The sequence below is a fragment of the Poecilia latipinna genome, unplaced genomic scaffold (assembly GCF_001443285.1).
Source record: "Poecilia latipinna isolate Pla-1442-1.1 unplaced genomic scaffold, P_latipinna-1.0 Scaffold36, whole genome shotgun sequence".
Lineage (NCBI taxonomy): Eukaryota > Metazoa > Chordata > Actinopteri > Cyprinodontiformes > Poeciliidae > Poecilia > Poecilia latipinna.
Window position 1 is genome coordinate 822,030 of NW_015112652.1, and position 20,373 is coordinate 842,402.

General features: G+C 39.8%; 1 protein-coding gene across 4 annotated transcripts in view; it reads right to left on the minus strand.

The window, feature by feature from the left end:
• Positions 1–19,281, minus strand: part of LOC106954400 (semaphorin-3F-like) — a 24,107-nt gene extending 4,826 nt beyond the window's left edge. The window contains exons 1-18 of one of the 4 annotated variants that reach the window (XM_015043884.1): positions 18,777–19,281; positions 16,670–16,761; positions 16,444–16,580; positions 7,821–7,981; positions 7,652–7,714; positions 7,441–7,560; positions 7,166–7,259; positions 6,375–6,494; positions 6,108–6,253; positions 5,037–5,151; positions 4,877–4,946; positions 4,580–4,724; positions 3,106–3,328; positions 2,934–3,022; positions 2,815–2,856; positions 2,159–2,316; positions 1,051–1,118; positions 836–963 (exon numbers count right to left, since the gene is read on the minus strand). In XM_015043884.1, the coding sequence (XP_014899370.1) occupies positions 836–963; positions 1,051–1,118; positions 2,159–2,316; positions 2,815–2,856; positions 2,934–3,022; positions 3,106–3,328; positions 4,580–4,724; positions 4,877–4,946; positions 5,037–5,151; positions 6,108–6,253; positions 6,375–6,494; positions 7,166–7,259; positions 7,441–7,560; positions 7,652–7,714; positions 7,821–7,981; positions 16,444–16,555 (1,854 nt within the window). In that variant the 5' untranslated portion in view covers positions 16,556–16,580; positions 16,670–16,761; positions 18,777–19,281. Of the gene's footprint in view, positions 1–835; positions 964–1,050; positions 1,119–2,158; positions 2,317–2,814; positions 2,857–2,933; positions 3,023–3,105; positions 3,329–4,579; positions 4,725–4,876; positions 4,947–5,036; positions 5,152–6,107; positions 6,254–6,374; positions 6,495–7,165; positions 7,260–7,440; positions 7,561–7,651; positions 7,715–7,820; positions 7,982–16,443; positions 16,581–16,669; positions 16,785–18,776 lie in introns of those variants that run through there. The other 3 variants (XM_015043877.1, XM_015043872.1, XM_015043892.1) reach the window with 3 other exon arrangements.
• Positions 19,282–20,373: the final 1,092 nt, after the last annotated feature.

Sequence of the window (20,373 nt, forward strand, 5' to 3'; positions counted from 1 at the left end):
TAGTAGTAGTAGTAGTAGTAGTAGTAGTAGTAGTAGTAGTAGTAGTAGTGTTCAGTGTTTGAGGAAGTAAACATGGATGCCAACGGTGGAGCTTAGCTTACGATTTTAAAGTTGTTGTCCGACCGGAGCCAACACATTAACAACTTAAACCTCATTATCGTCCGCCATGTTGTTGTGTTTCTTCCCGCTCAAACGTATCAGGACGCAGAATAGTGACGTTTGTCGAGTATCAATGACGTTCTGTTCGGCTAAACACGACCTGACCGTTAAAATTCAGGTCACATTTGAAAAGATCGGATACGTATCGGATAACCAAGCAGCCCGGGTCGCATTCAGGAAAAAAAATTAAAATAAACTGTCAGGGAAAGATCAGATACAGGTCGTATTACAAAATAAATAAATTAATTAAAAAAATAATAATTCAGAATTTGGTTTGCATGTCAAACTTTAAAACTTTTTCTTTTGTTTTTTGATTCTTTGACAGCCATTTGCAGTTTTAGTGTGTCACATGAAACCTAAATCAATAGAAAACAGCTGCAGCATCACTGAACTGGGATGCTAAAATCTGTAGCTTGAGGATTTTTCCTTTCTCACAGCATTAAGTGGTTGGAATAAGTACAATTTGTCCTGTACAAAATAGTAAGTTTTTTTTATCATCATTTTTGGGAAATAGCGGTTATTCTTGTCAACATTGGTAACAGGGTTTTCCGGCAGAACACAAAGTAGGAGGTTCAGACTGGAATCACTGAATCGTAACTTCAGCCAAACTTCAACCACTATTTTTTGAGTTGTCTTTTCTTATTAAACTTGCAATGAATAAATTTTACTTCCTCACCACTTTCCTCTTTCCCTCCCTCTGGAAAAGCCACTTGACTGTGGCCTGAGGGGAGCGAGGCTGGCACTCCAAGAAGGTACTGCTGCCCTCCACCCCAAACTGCACCGTCTCTCTCAGACGTTTCTCCACTGCACACGTAGACAGAAAAGAAAATCACTCAAAATTAAAAACGACAAAATATTCATGATATTTAACAATTAAAACCTCCATCTTACCTTTGGCGTTAAAGCCCCTGCACTGTCTTAGTGGATCACCGTGCTTTACATCCTGTCTTCTGCTCCTCCTAAAACAAGCATCAGTAATCATTCACACCAGTCCTTTTTAATCCACTTTAATCAAACTCCAGTTGGTTGGATGGAAAGTCTGGTTTGTTTGGGGAAGTGTTGTAATCAAACTCTGATTCAGATCAGAAAAGGTTAACTCTCGTCCCCCTACAAACCTAAGTGAACTCTAAGTACATATGAACGCCAAGTGGACCGGAGGCCGCTCCAAAAGCAGGAAGCGGACTATAGCGCAGGGGATTCTGGGTAAATACAACTAAAACACAAGCTGGGACTCTAGCGCTAGTGGGAGAAATGGCTCGACTTTTACCAAAAACAAAAGCGAAACCGCTAAAATCCAACGCCGCTCCTTTTTCTTTACATTTTGTCAAGAAAGACGTTTAACTCTTGTCTTCTTCTGAGTTTTTTGTCCTGTTCCCTTCAGTGGTTCTTGGTGTGGCGCCACCACAGGCGAGGAGGGGCGCTGCAAAAACACCTAATCTTAGCAAGTATTTCTGGTCTAGTTTCTCATGCAACTATCTTAGTAAACTTGAAATAAGACAAAACTAACTTACAATTAATGTTTTAGTAAGAACTAAAGACTTGTTTTAAGCAAATAATTCCTTATTATTGATAAAAAAGCACTTGTTCTATTGGCAGATTATTTAACTTATAACAAGGTATATTTCCCATGTTATAAGTTAATTTATCTGCCAATAGAACTACATTTTCATCAATATTAAGTATTATTTACTGAAAACCAGCCTCTCTGTCTTTCTAAAATAATACTTGTAAGTTATTATTTCAAGTGCACTAAGATATTTGGACTAGGAACTAGACCAGAAATACTTGGTAAGATTTTGTTTTTTTTCCAAGTGTGAAACAGGTTTTTCAAAGAGTTTGGTTCATTTGACCCAGTGCCGTTTGAAAGTGAACCGCACCAGCCGAAAATATAACAAACGTCGTGACTTTGCTCCCCAACTGAACCGAGTCTATCGGACTGTCAGGTGTGTTTCAGTAAACCCAACATAACTGCACAGTGATAACATGAGGTGATCTAAACCTTTTGGTGGATGGGGTGAAGGCAGAGCAGCTCTCTCCATCCCAGGCGCAGTAGGGGTCGCGGGCCAGGCAGCAGTCAGAGCAGGCCCTGCCGTACACGCCGCAGCGGTGCAGCGACACCTGCGTCAGCCCCGCGTCCGACGACACGTATAGCTGTTGCTGCAGCAACATAAACAAAAACGGACTCAACTCAAAGAGGCTATGACTTGAAGGCAGTAGATGCATGTAAACAAAGGTCATAGCGAAAGTATTCATACCTTCTGAACATTTTAATATTTAGAGCAAAATTTTTTGACACATCTCAACTGCAAACTTCAATGTCTGTGATTGGATCATGGGCCAAACTCACAAATGTTTAGTTTAAAAAACATAATATAATAGCTCCAGTTTATGTTTACGGTTGTTATCTTGATGGAAAGAAAACCTCTGCTCCAGTCTATTAAAACCCCAAACTGGTTTTCTTCCAGGATAGTACTGTTCATTAACTCTAACCAGATTTTCTGTCTCTGAAGAATCCCCACAGCCTCATGCTGCCACCACCATGTGTTACCAAGAGGAGTGTGTTTTCAAAGACAACATCTGGAAAAAGTTCAAGCGGTACGAATACTTTTGCGAGAACCTGCAGTGTCTCCAGCATGAAGAATAAAAAAGGCTTACTCTTTTTGAAGAAATCTTCATTGTTTTAACAGGAACTCTGGTCTGTAAGTTAATGAAGAAAATTACTTAAACGTCTTTGGTTATTGTGACTGAATGAACTCAGGCAAACGGAGACATACCCGAAAAACCTCAACCTCTTCTAGAGTCAGTTCCTCCATGGTTGTTGGGTCTTTGGGCAAAACGATGACTTTTTGCACTGTGCCTCGGTCTAAAAGCAACATTAATATTGTTTATTATTAATATTTTATCAATGAAAACGCACTACAACCATCTGTCCTGCTGCTATTTCACCTGTGCCTAAAAATAGGACCTCATAGCGCCCATCCACTGCGTCCACCTGGTCGACCACAAGGGCCGTGTACCGGTAGTCCACGCCGGTTTTCACCACCAGGGGGCGGCGATGGATAGGATACACTGAATGAAACATGAGGGGATGTGAGCGGATGAAATTCACAGCTTCATCAGTGAAGTTCTTGGACGACTGGATGCCTGGAGTGAAGGTTCCTCCTGGACACTGGATGCAAGAGGGAGGAGAAAAGATTTGATGGCGTCAGTGTCATGTTAAATATGTGCAAAAATACTTACAGCATGAAACATAATGTCAAATTTTTGTCTTAAATATTCAAGACAGTGGATGGAAGTATAAACTTATCAATATTTCTCCTCCTTAACCACTTACATCATATTACATTTATTACATTTACATAACAACTAAACTTGTATTTAATAGTTAACCCATCAATCTAGTATCCATTTAATTTTAATTACAGTGGATGATAAAACAAAGGTAGGGTCAAAAACAACAACATCAATAATTGACTGGTAATATTACATACAAGGTTCCCCCAGAAAACTTGCTAAGCCTGGTGGTTGGGCACTAGGGCAGTCGTTCATCCAGCGGCCCATCGTGTTTTAGAGTTAAAAAATGTTTAAAGTTGACAAGAAATTTTAACATATCAATTGATAATTATGCGCTATTGAAAGATTGGACGATTAACACCTGAACATCAATTTTAAAGTCTTAAAAAATGAAAAAAAAAAAATAAAAACTTAAATAAGCAATGCTTAGCCTGGTGGCCCACCAGGCTTATAAAGCACTGGGGGGAACCCTGACATAGTATATCCAGCAATAATCATAACTTTATATGATCATTTGAACAGTTTTATGATTGGACGATGTTCAAATTTGACTCCCCTTATTGATACACAAACATTTTACATCTGAATTTGCTTTTTTTTTTTTATTCAGAAAATTTAATCCCCCCTTAACTGATAAATTTCCTCCTTAGACAATTTTTGAATGTTTTTTTTGGTAATTATTTTGGGTTTGTAAAGAATTAAAGCTGTCAATAGTTTTACTATGTCAATGAATTTTAATAATCTACATTTTACAAATAGTGTGTTAGTGTTGTCTAAGTATCCCACCTCATGGATTATTCAATCAATAAATCAAGTTTATTAATATAGCACATTTCAGGCATTTCAAAGTGTTTTACATCATAACAACACAAAAATACAAAGTCATAGAACACACAGTTAACAATTCAGTCATTACACATTAAGTTATTGATTAATATTTAATTGATTATGTTTCAAGCGCAACTCTAAACCGGTGGGGTTTTAGTCTGGATTTAGAGGCACTCAATGTTTTGGCTTTTTAGCAATTATCTGGAAGTTTGTTCCAGATTTGTGGTGCATAGAAACTGAATTATTTTTGCTCTTTATTGTCGTATTTCTCTGTGAAGACAATGAGAGTGAAACTTACTGTTCCAGGCCGTGGATAGGGAATCTTCCCAGTATATTCTGTCCACTGGTAGTTGTGGCCGTGTTTGTGGGCAAACGGTCCATTGAAGACGTTGCGGACGTCAGCCATGGAGTATACGCAAACCGCTGAGCCCTTAAATACCGAGCTTCAGCAAAAACAAACAACAAATATTTAAAAAAAAAGAAAGGTGCCAAACACAACCCATGAAATTAGAGAATAAATTAACCACAAAAATGTGTTGATAAAACAAAGAAATTACTTTGAATTTGTGAACCTGGATTCCAGAAAATGACTCACCCGGCTGTGGTGAACAGAGCGTACACCATGGGGTTTCTTTCATCCTGTGTTGGTTGAATGAACACGTCTCCTGGAAAAACAATGACATGCATTTCATTAAGAACATAGTCAAGCAGATACAGCTAACACGAAATTGGAGACAATTTTCTCAGGGCTTTACGTAGTTCATCAAATGACGTCTCGACTCCGTCGTCTCCTATAACCGAGCAGACAAGACGCGCCTTCAGGAACGTCGTCCAGCGGTTCACCAGGGATTTCTGTCCTCCTTCATCATTCTGCAAGATAAATATAAAGACATAACTAAAGGTGACCTAGTATCCTTCCTGGAACAGGTTAGAATAGGTCTGTAGGCTTTACAAAACGTTCATTATATTTTTTGTACAAAATCATTCTTAGATAATTTTAGTCTGCTTCTTTCAGATTGAGCTGTTTTTATGGCCTCTTGTCACTTTAAATCCTAATAAGCTGCTGCTGGCCACGCCCCCCAACTCAATGTTTACACTCGCATGTGAAAATGGCTTCAAACAGATACGCAATTATACAACAGTACATGTTTGAGAAGCAGAAGTGGAGCCTCCTGCACAACCACCAAGAGGTTGTGCAATAAAGTGTTTTATAAAGCCAATAAAACACTTTATTGTTTTATTGGATGCTCGTCTTTTACAGCAGCCACTGTACAGCGCATACAGCCGTAAAACCAGCTGACCAAATGTGCTGGAGCTCTGCTTGGATTGCTAGGTAACGGCGTAGCATGATTCAACAATCAAGAAGTTTTGAAACGACACCAAAAAAACATCAACTTATTGCCACAAAACGGTTAGGTGGTTTATTTAAATGCTTGGACTGTTTTTAAAAGCAGTGAGACGCAAATGGAAGTACAACAATATGCAAAATATTGATTTTCACCACAATATCTGTAAGTTTGGTTGCAAAATAAAACACTAAAACAATCACAAAATCTTGAAGAAACAGCTATTCAACAGAACTTTGTTGGTAGAGTTGGATTGTTTTGGTCCTGACCTTAATATTCACACTCTATTTGCTCATAAAGTGACTTTTCAGATCGTTACTATTAGAGAAACATTGAAAACTACAACTCTGTTTCCTTCCACATCACATTTATGCAGTATGTCCCTCCATCAAATAAAATACCCAGAGGTTTGTGATTGTAGCATGAAAAGATGTGAAAATGTTCATGGAGTAATTTGGTTAGTAGCGTGGTTCTGCTTACCAGACACACTCTCCCCACCCGGGCTAAAACCGTGGGACTGGCCCCACCATTGGTGTCTAGACTCTTCTCCCGGAAAAAGAAGTAAAGCTTGTCATCATTTTTTTCTGCACTGTCAGGGATCTGCTGGATCTGGATAAACACCGGCTCTGGAGGATAAAAGCAGAAAAGCAGAAAGAGGATTGAAACAAGTGGTTGTCAAAATGAAATGAGAGGATCTAGAACGTGTAATCATTGGCGTTTTACTTCTTCACACCCACACTTACTCACCGTTGAGCCACCTGGAATCATACTGCTCCGTCCTGATTGCTGTCCTCCCTCCCATAGTCCTAAATAAAGCAGCGTCTGTGCTCATAAAGTCAATATGTACACCTGCGTACAGGTTTCCGTCTGTAAAGGCACACAAATATTCCATCATTTATTGACCAGCTTGGGCGCGTTTTTTCTGCGTCTAATGCAGTCTGAAGTGACCCAATTCCGATTTTTTTTTTTTAACGTACTGCGACCAGCGACCTGTATCTGATCTTTTTGGATTAGAATGGACTGTTTTCGAATGCGACCCAGGCCGCTTGGATATCCGATTCAAATGTGACTTAACGGCCATGTCGCATCCATCCGACCTGAACGTCACTAATGCTCGACAAACGTCACTAATCTGCGCCCTGATACGCCCAAGCGCGAAGTAAAACAACAACCATGGCGGACTATAATGAGGATTAAGTTGTTAATGTGCTGCTCCGGTCGGACAACAACTTTAAAATCATCGTAAGGTATGTTCCATGTTTACTTCCGCAAACACTGAGCATCTTCTTCTTCTTCTTTTTTATGGCTGTTGGCAAAACACTGAGCACGCGCTCTACGTGTGACGTTATTGCGCCCTCTACTGTGCATGAGGCACACTTTCAGGTCGTTTGCAGTTCACACTGGAGATCACCTACAGGTCGGGTATGTTTGGAAGTGTGAACGACCACGCCAAAAAAAATCCGACTTGACTAAAAAATCGTAATTGGGCCAAGTCAGGCTGCAGTGTGAACATAACCTTAGTCAGGCATTTTTCTTACTGATCAATACTGCAACATTCTCCTGCTTGGGATCGTAGGAACATTTTCCCTTCCCTGAATCCATATAACCAGACACCAGTCTAAACAGGTAGTCCTGCAGAGGCAGATCAGAGAGAGAGTGTGCATAAAAATAGAGCATAGCGGAAAATCATAAACAAATCAGTGTCCCAGTTTGCCATCCTAAAATATTTAGCAGGACAAAGCTCTCCAGGTCTGCGCTGCTTGGGGCGTTTTGCTGTAAATCCCACTTGGGGATCTGTAAATGCCGTGTTCACCTCTGCCCTCCAGCCTCGGTTGATGAATGTGCAGATGGGTTGGTACGCCCCTGTGCCGCAGGTGTAGAGGTGGGTGCGGTTCCACGGCTCAATCAACCTCACAAAGTTGGCACATTCACCCTGGACAAAGAGGAGTAAGATAAATGGAATTCAAACACTGCTGCAGCATCTGGAAAGAAGGATTCATTTTTATATGAGCACAAGATCCCACCTGTCTACCTTTTCCTGTCATCTGGCATTCTCCCTTTCTCTTTGCAGAGGCTGGCCAGTGGATCTGCATTAGAGAAAAAACACCACAAATTAGGATCACTGCACTACTCAGAGATTTAGGACCACATGCCAAATAGCGGAGTGGATTTAAGAAGAGAGCTTGAACGCACTATAAGCGGTTCTTTGTTGACGTTGTGCATGTCCAGAGCAACCAGGTACTCCCGACTGCCCAAGTAGAGGCGGCCCTGGTCCTGATCCATGAGGAGGATTCGGTAGTCGCTGGTGTTGAAGGAAAAACTGAAGGGTCGTGCTGCTTTTGTGTCCATGAGTTCTGTGTGGAAAATGTTACAGTAATGTTTGAAAAAAAGGACTTCGGCTGGAGGCAGAGCACTCATGCTTTTCCCCTTATGCCTTTAACATATTTTCATTACCAACTTGGATGAACTTATGGTCCCTGAAACAACACACTCAAGCTTTTTTTTTTGGAAAATGTGTGTCACTTATTAAATATGACTCAACATTGAGCGTTTTGAAAAAGCATATTCGCTTTTAAGATCTCAATATTTTATGTGCTCTGGTGTCTGATTGGGTCTAAAGCAGTGCATGCCTTGTGGAGTTGGAGGAAAAGCCGCGTGGCTCCCTTAGGAAACATGGTCAGTCGAACTCAGCTAATTCTTAAGATCAGGTCTGTGTTCAGCAGAGCATAACCTGTTAAGACTCGCAGCAGTGGAAAGTGTTTCTCTTTTTTTTGTTCTCCTAAAAGCTTTGATTGAACTTTTAAAGGGAGACTATTATGCAAAACTTCATTTTTTGCATGTTTTTGTGCCTCCATTTGGATCTCTACTGGTTCTATAAAGAATTGAGTGCTAAATAAAAAAAAATAAAAAAAAACATTTTTTGGCAATAAGTTAATGTGTTTTGGTGTCTGGAAAATTATTCGTTTGAAAATCCTAAGTCACAACCTGCGAGCACTGCCTCATTGCCTCGCAACCCCAACTGACCTCATTACCTAGTTTCATGCAGAGCTTTTAAAGGGAGACTGATATGCAAAACTTCATTTTTTTTGCACGTTTTTGTGCTTCCATTTGGGTTTCTACTGGTTCTAGAAACAGGTGAGCGCTAAATAAAAAAAATCCTAAGTTACAACCTGCTAGCACTGCCTCGTTGCCTAGCAACCCCGACTGATCCCTGCTCCTCACCTAGCAACCAGAGTGGAGCTGGTCAACTGGTTTTATTCCTATGTTGTTTGTTTGTTTGTTTGTCTATTTATTTTTTAATGCACAGCTACTCTTCTTGGGATCCATCATTAAAACGCACATCATACAGTAGAAATCATTCAAATACAGCAATGAAAATGAATTACAGTTCATATAAAATGTTGATAAATTAAACAATCCAGTTACAGGCACACTGCTCATAAAATGCTTTTCATGTACTTTTATAAAAAATTCTTCTGTTTTGCTTTAATTATAGTTGGTACAACAGCTGTTGGAAAAGACAAGTGTTTTGATGTTAATATTCATAAACTATTGGGGGCGTGGTCAGCAACAGCTTATTTGCATAAAAGTGGCAGAACCCTAAAACGGCTCATTCTGAATAGGACCCGGCTACTCTTCCTGGAGTTCATTGTTAAAAGACATGCAGTAGAAATCATTCAAATATAACATAAACAGCAATGAAAATGTATTACAGTTTATACAAAATATTGTATAAACTGTTTTATGAATTTTGTTATGATAAATTCATAAAACATACAATAATTAAATATAATTAATTGTAAATTAAATATACAATATTGCAGTTACAGGTAAATTGCTCCCAACAGGGTTTTCAGCTACTTTTTTAAAAACTTTCTTCTGTTCAGCTTTAATTATAGTTGGTACAATGGCTGTTGGAAAAGACATGTGTTTTGACATAAGATGCTGGGGCTGTGGCCAGCAACTGATAATTTGCATAAAAGTGACAGGACCCTAAAACAGCTCTTTCTGAAAGCAGTTCAAAATAGGCAGAATTGATCAGGTAAAATCTTATCCTCTGAGAATTACTTTGTGCCAAAAATGCAATGAACATGTTTTGCATAAACCATAAAGCTCACCTAACTTGTTTAAAAGAAAGCATAATAGGGTCCCTTTAACAATTCTCCCATTCATTGAGTCAGATTAAAGACATGGAAAGCACCCCAACACTCACCCACACACACATTTGTGGCATGTCTGAAATATTGGCCACCATATGTGCTCCCTGCAACGTGACGGAGGCATGTTAAAGACAGCAGGCTTAAACAATGACAAATGTTCTCCGAGACCCTCAGAAGCAGGCTTACAGGGACTCAAGAGGAAGTGCAATCTTTATTTACATCAAAGGGCCTGTCATCTTCCTTATGAGGCCCGTGTTAACAGGATGCAGCAGAGGTGCCACTAAAATAAGCCTCGCAGTCGGATCTCCGGTCGAAGTGGGATGGAGTCTCAGAGTCCGGCTCTATTCCCACAGGATAACAAGTCCCAGTGGCCGAGCTCCAACACGGTCATGGTGGATTCACCGAACGGGCTAAATGCAGCAACGCCGCACCCCTGTACTCGTCTCTGTTCGCCAAAAATAGCAAACAATGTCCTGCCATCATCTGGTAAACATTCAGCAAACACTTATCGTCTGACAACATTCTGACATCGATAGGGGAAACACTGGGAAGGACATACTGGGAAGTCCAGTATGGGGCCCACTATGAACTCTCAGGTTACAGAGTATTGTCACTGAGTCACTATAATGACCAGAACCACTTAGTCCCAGACCCATCTCCTGTATGAACCGCCTGGTGACAGCACAGTGAGGGTACGAGATTCTAAAACACGGCTCAGGTTACACAGCACGTTCTGCTTTCTAGCAATGCTGGGCCGACAAATCAAACGAGCTTCAGCTAATTCCTTTTAAATCTGCTTAATTGACCCAACTTCCTGAAAATCAACATGAAGTCCTTGTCCTCTGCAGACCACATGTGGCCTCAGAGTGTCAGTCAGTCCGGCAGGATCGCTCAGAAGAGTCACATGTCCTCCAGCCGCCCCGAAACCTCCTCCACAGGCGCCTCCAGGAACAAAGGGGCTTGCTGTCACAAACAATGAACAATAAATCCTGGGAGTAGCAGAAAACAGTTGGAGACTAAATCCTAACCTCACTGGGTTTTATTCTGTTCTAGGGGGAAGGGTCCACAGAATTGCTGCTTTATGACTAAAACCTGAGAGTTGATCTAAAACCTTTAACAAGTGTGAGAGCTCAGTGCACACACAGAATCTACAGGGTCATTTCTCAACCCAAATGTAGGACGGACCAGGCAAATATTGGGTCAAAAGTTGTGGCTCAATGTGTTAAGTAAGAGAAATCAAGTCAAGGCAAGCTTATTTGTATAGCACATTTCAGAAACAAGGAAGTTCAAAGTGCTTTACATCATAAAAACATAATGCCAATTATGAAACAAGCAATAAACATTAGATTTTGTCAAATCCCATCAGTAAAATCGTCAGAGGTGTGCAGACTATCCAAAAAGTGTACTCAATTAAGAGTAGAAACTACTTTAAGATATTTTCACTCAAGTAACCATCGAAGAGATGACTCAAGTAAGAGTAAAAAGCATTTAGTAAAAAGGAAACCCAACTGATCAAATTATCAATGTTTTATATTTAAAAGTGACATAATCAGGCAGACCAAAATATAAAATTATGTGGAAATTTTGGTATTTTTTAGACCAAAATGATTCATTTAAATAACATAATTACAAAATAGCAAAAAATCAGGCCAAATAAACATTCTTCCAAATCAGTTTCTTTTAATATAACACTTCAGAAACTTTAACAGAAACTGCAAGTGTGTGTTGAACAAACTTGTTCTTCATTCACCGAAGTTACTCACAGTGGGTAGAATATCCAGAAATTTCACTAAGAGTACTTCATCAAAAAGTTTCTCTAGTAAAAGTAAAAATTCCAGATTTGTGATGCTTGGAAGCTGAATACTGTTTGTCCATGTTTGGTTCTGGTTCTGGGGAAGTAAAGCCGACCAGAACCAGAACACCTGAGTGGTTTGGAAGGTTGATACATGAATTAGAGAAGAGACCACTGTCGCACTGTTAAAGTGTATGACGATGCAGCTTCTACGTCATGGTGTCACGGGACTGACTAAATGACAGCTTAACCAGTTTGTGCGACGCCAATGGCGATCTGACAACGTATGCTGATGATGGACGGAAGACTCAATTCGTCACAAGGTTAATTATGCTGAGTAATAAAATTAATGTCAGTCAAAGGACTCTAAACCACTCCACACAACAATCAGCCATTCATACACACATTCACACACTGACGGTAGCCACAGCTGCCCTGAGGCAGACTGATTCAATCAATCGGCGCCACAGGGCCCATTGACCACCAACAGCAGGCAGCGCAGCTGAAGTGTCCTGCCCAAACACACAATGGCAAAGTGACGGAGTTCAAACCCACTACAGCATGGGCACCTTCTGATCCACTGTCCAAATAATTAGCATTTTTTCATGCTATTAGCTAGCGCAGCCTAGTCCAAGCTATGTTCAACATTTTGACCAGCTGAGTTACAAAGTCAAAATAGATCCCCGCTATAAAGTGTTGATTGCTTTTTTAAGCTTCAGTAACAAGTTGAACATTAAATGTTTTAGAAAACTGTAAATATGATCTGTAAATCTTTATGACATTTATGTTTGAAAGCAGCAACTAAAAGGCTAAAATGATATGTCGCTTGGTAGCATTGTGATGAGTATTTGGGTTTGTTGACCTCAAAATGTGCACAGATATTTTGAGAGACAGATGCTCAAGTGGATTTTCTAAATCTCACTTCCAATTTACATACTCTTACAAAAAAATAAATACCTTTGTTATCTTTCATTAAAAAACAGGTTGTCCAAATGAAACAGATTAAAACAAATCAATGAATTTGAAACAGCATATGAAAAACCTACACCATACCTGACACTCCTGCTGATGGCAAAGGACAGAAAGATGCACTTTAATTGAATTTTGTGAAATTCTAGGTTAAATATCATAGGTTTTTGTAAAGGTTGAACACTGATTCACAACCAGCTTTCAAGCTAAACTTTCTGAGTAAAATTTGAAACTTACATAACACTTTTTCTTTCTACACCCTGAGCACCATCTGTTTGTCTTGACTACATCATTCTGTATTTTTAGCACAAATCCTCTTCACCATATAACCATATGTTGTACCAAAGGTTAACCTGATAGATCTACCAGGTAGGATAATCAAATTATCTTCATAAACCTGAGTATCCAGAGACTATATTCTACAACTTAAAGGGGCGGCATTATATATTTTCTAGGCACATAGCACCATTTTATAGCACAATCAAGTAACTATGTGAACTTCAGTTGCTGTAAAAATTTTCTATATATCAATTATGAATTAAAAGAAATTTGACTTTGTAATCTAACATCTTAAAATTGGGTCTCTGTCTCTTTAAAAACTCCTGTGGTTTCTGAAACTCCACTTTCAGGAAGTCATCACAGCATTGCTCCTCTATTAACTCTTTAACAAAGTTTTACCAGCGTTGCACTGAGATTTAGCTCTTATAATGACCTCAGCAGACGTGCCATCCCACCAGGTGTTTGCTAATTGCTTCTGGCTAGTCTGAAGGAGCTGAGTGTGGCCATCGTGAAGAAGGGCTGCTCTGTAAGGCAGAAGCTCAGAAGCTGTAACTCAGAGGACGAGCTGCGTCTTGAAGGTGGCAGAAACTATAAGGTCATTACTACACATACATTTTTAATTATTTGATTTCCCTGGAGAATAATAAAGTATTTTTAATCTGAATTTTCTCTATAAAGATCAGCACAGCAGAGAAGTGTGCTGTTCTGCACACTATAAAACTAAATTAATGCAGGAGTTCATCCTATATTTTGACTTGAATCAAATGTTATAGTTTACAAAGCCAGTATTAGGGATAGTTGAATCGTGTCTGTTTTAAATTTTGTTATATGTACAATGGACCTCCAGAAATTTGGAGTTATGTTGCACAGAAAAACTTGTGAGTGGGTGAATTATTAAATAATGAAATAGCGAATAGACTGGGATCCACTGCACAATGGAGCCAAGGTGGTTTATCACTATTCCTGTCACAATAACAAATTTTGCTGGACAATAAATTGTCCCAGAAATTATTACAGTACACAATAATATTGACTATTTTCAACTAACATGACAGTAATGGCATAATAATGGAAAAAGACATTCTAAAAGTTCAATAAACGTTAAATTCGAATGAACATTTAACACTGGAACTGTAAGACATTTTAAATATCCAAAATAAATAAACCAAACAACAGACAAAATGAGTAAAATTAATCATAAAGTCTCTGTAAACAAAACTGTTCTTCAAAAAAAATGGCTAGTTGAGACCAAAGCACCAGACTGAAGACTTTTGTTATTCAGAAAAAGAAAAGGAAAAAAACACAATAAATTATTCAAATGGAAATTATTCAGCTTGTTTTAATTTATCATGCTATTCATTGGTTTATTGCCTGTTGCAACAGGCCTGGTTATTACACCATGAGAATCTCTTACTGTGCCTATGTTAGTATACATTACAGAGTTTCCCTAAGTGTATTATAAGCCTGGCAGGCTACGAGGCTAAGCATTGTTTCTTTATTTAAGTTTTTTTTTTTATGTTGGCACTTTTTAAGACTTTTTAGTTGGTGTATCTTTCAATAACACATAATTATTAAGTGATATTTTCAAATTTTCTGTCAACTTTAAACATTTTTTAACTCAAAAACATGACAAGCAGCTGGATCAATGACTGCCCTAGTGCCCAACCACCAGACTTAACAAGTTTTCTGGGGGAAACCTTGTATTATGACCCGGAATATTGGGTTGAATCTCAAACCCAATATTCTGGGTCAAACTCCCTGGGGTGTTAAATCAAAACACATTGATGTTGTCGTATAAGACCCAGAGCTGGGTTAGAAAAATACGACCCAAACTGGTCTGCTTTTAACACTTTGGAGTTTACATGAGTGTGAGAAGGAGCAAATTCAAGACCAAACTTGTGCGATTGATCCATCAACTAGTGTGCGCACCGAGCTCCAAAAACACCCTGCTAAGCTATTTACCGGGAGAGGGATTAGTGTTAAAGGTCACATAAAAAAGCATGGCCATTACTCTCTCAGGACTAGGATGGATCTGTCTCTGCAGCTATCCGCAGCATGTGGACAGCTGTTGTCAGTGTTACAAAATCAGAAGAATGCACAGCAGCCTTGCACGTACACCGCCAGTGTTTCTGTCAACCACAGATCTCATGATTACCTCTAATCTGCCTCAGATTGCCTTTTTAAATGTAAATCATACATTTTTATCACTGAACCTATGCACTACTACAAGATAAGACGCTGTCTAGACCTTATTTTGAAACCAAAGCCTCCCGAATCAGCTGCACATCAAAGCACACAAGAATGTTATAAATCTGATCCACACCTCTCATTTGCACGTCCACGCAGCGTCGGGCATGTGTTCTTACATGTGGAGCCTTTCCCGCAACTTGATGTGACACCATGACAGGGAGGCAGAAATAACAGTAATCATCTGGCATTGTTTTGATCAAAGGTGTCGTCCTCATATTTGTGAGGAAAATTCTCTGCCATCAGAGTTAATGAGCGCAGGTGAGCCGAGAACAAGGGGAAAATCCCAAATACCTGCACAAAAAAAAAGGCTTCAAAAAACCCAATTCTTCCCATCTCAGCTTTAAACCTGGAAGCCAAGTCTTTAACATCTTAAAGGTGACCTATTATCCTGCCTTGAACAGGTTAGGATAGGTCTATGGGCTACACAAAACAGGTTTACACAAAATCATTCTCAGATAATGATATTTTAGTTTGCTCAGTTCTGCCTATTTTGAGCTGAATTACGGCGTCTTGTCACTTTAAATCCCAATAAGCTGCTCCTGGCCATGCCCCCAAATTCAATGTTTACACTTAAACATAAAAAGGGCTGCAAAAAGATGCAATTATATAACTGTACATGTTCGAAAAGCATTAGTAGAGCGTCTTGCACAATCAACAAGAACGCAGGAAGTCGTTTCTGGAAGGTAAGTCAACAAAACACGTGTCTTTTCCAGGAGCCATTGTACAGCGCATACAGCGGTAAAACCAGCTGACCAAATGTCCTGGAGTTCCGCTTGAGTTGCTAGGTAACGGAATAGGCTTGAATGGGGTTGCTAGGTAACGGAGTAGCTCTCGTAACATGGGAGTTAATAACTAGGAGGTTTTTGAAATGGTGTGTTTTCCAGGCACCAAAAAACATGAACTTATTGCCAAAAAACATTAGTGTGATTTTTCAAAGCAAAATTGAAGTACAAAATCTCACAAAATGTTAAATTTTCACAATACGTCCCCTTTAAAGTATACATTTCACTCCTGTGATCAAGTTTCGGGCGTTTTCCTCTTGTGACCCGACATCGCAACAAAGAAGAGCCTGACAGGTCACATCATAGTGCGTGAGCGTTTCAGGGTGTGGGGAGAAACTCTGTCGAAGGGCACAACGCGTAACCAGCCACACGTAACATCCACCTTTTGTTTTCAGCGCTCCGCTGTTTGACATGCGGCAGGAAATACGCTCTTTACATATTCATAAAACGGAAGCAAAACCTCTGGTGTGAACAAGTTTGCGAGTCTGCCAGGGATTTAACCGGACAAAAGCCAAACAAATAAGCTGTTATAATAAAAAAAAGCCCCGCAGGCAGAGGAGTTTACTTCATATGTATGAGCTCACCTTTGAAGGAGAGGCGAACCCGCGGCGCAGACTGCTGCAGGGCCCAGCCTCTGTAAACACACAGGGCCAACAGGAGGAGCTGGGCTCCAGATGCTGTCATGGTAACAGTCATGCAGGTAGCCCACAGAGATCTAAATCTGGACAAAAGAAGAAAGAGGAATGAGCGTTATTATAGAGTGCCCCATGAGAAATGGGAGACAGAAAAAAAAAAGAGGGAAGGACGGACTCTCTCTGATGTCTCTGATCAGACGCCTGGCCTGCAGCCTTCTCAGACGAGACGTAGTTAGGCAGCAGAGAATAACGTCCAAATCTTCACACCTGCTCTGGAAAATATGACAGCCCTATTATTTATTTAGAGTGTAAATGTAGTGAGGTATGTGTTAGGACTGCAAAACTGAGCTCGCCAGGCCAAGAAGTCTGGCAATTACGCGAGATTAAAATCACCAAGCCTTCATCTCGGACAAATTCTTCTACAAACAGCACTTAGTTCAGCACGTATTTCACTCACGTTTTACCTGCACAGAGAAGACAATGAACATGCCAATCAATGATTCCCCTCTGGCTCTCCCTCACTCTTTCTTTCAACAAAGCGCCCTCTGAAGCTGATGACTGGAGGACATGACAGTTCAAAGCAGCAGGTAACCCCGGCTGAAACAATCCCTGACAGTTACGGCGTGTTGTGAAACTTAGTCCAACTGTTAAGTCCAACTCAAGACATTCATTATGCATTTGCACTTTGCTGGAGAGGATCCCATATAAATTATGAATACTAAAAGCTGAGTCCATAACATCCATTAAATTGTCTCCCTTAAGGTGTGCTTTGCTTGGGTCTATAACCCATCCCCTGGGCTTCTTCTCCAACCTCATGAGACCCGCAGTCGCCTGGAAATTAGGAGGTGTTGGAAAAGAAAAAAAGAAAAAAAAAGGAGCGTGATTTCACAAAAAAATTTGGCAGCAACACGTAATCTGGAAAACATGTTCCCGAGAAAGACGTTTTGAACATTCTGTCGAAACTGAAACGACTGGAACACGATGGAAAATCAGAAACAGAGGCCACGCTGGCAGCACCTTAAGCAACCTTCCTGGCATCGCGGCGCGAATCTGACGTTGATTCCCTCCATCAGATGTTTTACAGCCGCAGCAAATGAAGCGCTAGTGCATCACAATCAATTAGGACATCACAGAATGAGCTCGGTAATTCAATTTAAAATGTGAAACTCGTACATTACATGGGTTGGATGAGTGCAGAGCGAGATTTATTCCTGTTAATTTAATTATTATGGCTGAGTTAGATGCAACACAGGATATAAAAGAGCATTTTTAAAGAAATGTTGGCCTACTGAAAGGGGATAATTTGGCTTGACTAAGGCATCAATGAGGCATAGTGTGTTGGAGATCTCTGTTGAGCTGCTACGGTAGCCCAGGTTGCTTTAGTAGCCGCTGTTAGCTCATCTTCATTATTGGGTTTGGAGTCTCCCATGGGGGATTTTCTATGATGTCATAATCGTTAAACCAGGTACTAGTACTACTTTGGTAGTAAGGCTGGGAGCTTTCCTTTTTGTTTGTGCATGTTTTCTAGTAAACTTTTTCCTTCCACTAAACTTTCTACTAAAAAGAATGGATGCAACACTTCCTGAAATTGTTTTTACCAGTCTCGTGTAACATTTAAATCAAATTTTCTGAAAATTTGTTCATTTTTTTGTTTTACTTTTACTTAAAAGGTATAACAGTTGATGGAAATAAAAATGTGAAATGTACAACTTTCAGTGTAATAAACCTACATAGTGAATTAGCCATTAACTGAAATTAATAAACTGTTTTAAAGATATTTTGATTTATGTGGCTGCACCTGCTACGTCACATAGACACGATGATAGATTGAGAAATTATTTTAATGAGTCATAATAAAAATTAATCACATAATAGAATACCATAATTTGGTACAACTTACACCTTTGGTGTAAATTTACGCACTATTTTCTTTGTCATTTCCTTAAATGTCTAATAAAAATCTCCTCGAGGCTCCACTGTGCTGGACTTACTTCGTGGTATATTTGCACAGCGGTTCTGTTGGTTTTCTGTGCTGGGTGGGAGCTGCAGGACAGATTGAAGTTCTGCCGTAATAATATATGGCTTCCCTTTAAATAATTATAGGATTTCTTTCAGCTTCTTTCATAAGCGGAGGAGTGCGCACTTACCTGTGAACTCAACATCCAGAAATAGGAACCGGGACAAATACGCGCACTCCAGCTTTCTAAAGGACCAGAGACTGCGCTACAGAGTAACCAAACGCGAGTTAAAAGTTAAACCAGGGTTAAGTTATATGTCCTTACCTTTGATTTCTGCGAAAACAGCCACAACTTGCGAGATGTTACCGCGGCATTCCGCGCGTTTTGCGCCTTAGGAGACCGAACTGGTAAAGAAAAAAGAAACAAAACAAAACAAACAAACAAACAAAAAACAATGTCTTACAGCAGCAGATCTGCGCAGGAATAAAACAATCCGAAAGGTCTGATAGTTCCGTGGGAGGAAAAAAAAAGACAACAATGCCGAATCAGTCGCTTTTATCCGAAGGCATTCCTCTGCGTAACAATAAAAAGAAAAGAAAGAGAAAATGGCATTAGATCCTTGAACGCTTGTCCCACAATCTCCAAAAGTTTCTTCCCATTAAACCATCGGTGATGTGTTCAAGATGTTGGTCCACGGATCGGAGAAGCGGACTTGGACTGGTGACTGAATGGGAACCAAAGTGACCAGGTGCAGGTGTTGGGAGAGTGATCTGCCCCGCTGTCCTCTCCCTTCTGTTCTGCCCCCACCCAGCCTTCCCTCTCCTGTTGGCCCACAGCAGCATTGGACCAAACCTCTCAGCGCACCATATGGGTGTGATTAACCCTGTCAGTGCTGGCGGAGCACAGCCAACCCATGCCTGCCTGCATGAGGCTACAAGCTGAAATTTAATAGCGGGCACTATTTAAATGCTGTCATGCTCGAATTAGCTGCAACTTTTATGATTTTTTTCTTACATATTCTTTGAAGCTGTCACTATGTTGTAACATTATGTAAGATAGACGTGTGATATAAAAAAGTCAAGCTCCTCTGCCTTCTCCTAACTAGAAACAACCAATCAGAATCAAGAGGAGGGATTTAGTGCTGCCAATCAAGCCTGTGTGCGGCACCTTTTCTCCACCCCTTGCTCTCTGCTCCCTGTTAACAGAGCCTGCCATTAATGCTAAGGCTAGTTAGCATGGTCACCAATGTTTCTCTGCTATTATCACATTTAGCAGCATGTTCATGAGGTTTATTGACAGCGCTAAGGCGCTCCTCCTGGCTCTGATTGGAGGAGCTCGATCTTTTCACAGATTATCTGTCTCATATTATATTGTCATCACATGATGACAGTTTAACAAATATGTTAAAAACATATTTTTTAAATAAAAGTTAAGTACTGCAGCTTTGAGAGCTTCAAATTATGAAACATATCCCACACAAACAACCAAACTTCATGATTCAGTACAGTTTATTTCACAGCAAGAACAGGTGAAAGAAAAGTTAATTCAGTTTAATCCAGTTATACAGAGATATTCAGAGATACTTTCCAATTTGATCTTAATTATCAACCATTGACTTTATCATTCAAATTGAAAACAGGATAAAGTTTTAATCTGTTAGAGGCACATTCATATAACAGACAACCACAATATATGGGAGACACTTAAACTGATTTTTTTAAAAAAGAAACTCAATCACTGGTTGAAAGGAAACCAGTTATTTACTCATCTTCCTCTGTTAGCAGAGGGTGTGTATTCTGTTTTTATACTGATTTTGTCTGAGTTATTTTTTGTGTAGTTTTTTTCTTCTGCTGATATTTCTTTTGCTATTTTCAATGTTCTGTCCTGTGATTTGTACAGCGAATAGTTTGGTTTTTTCTCC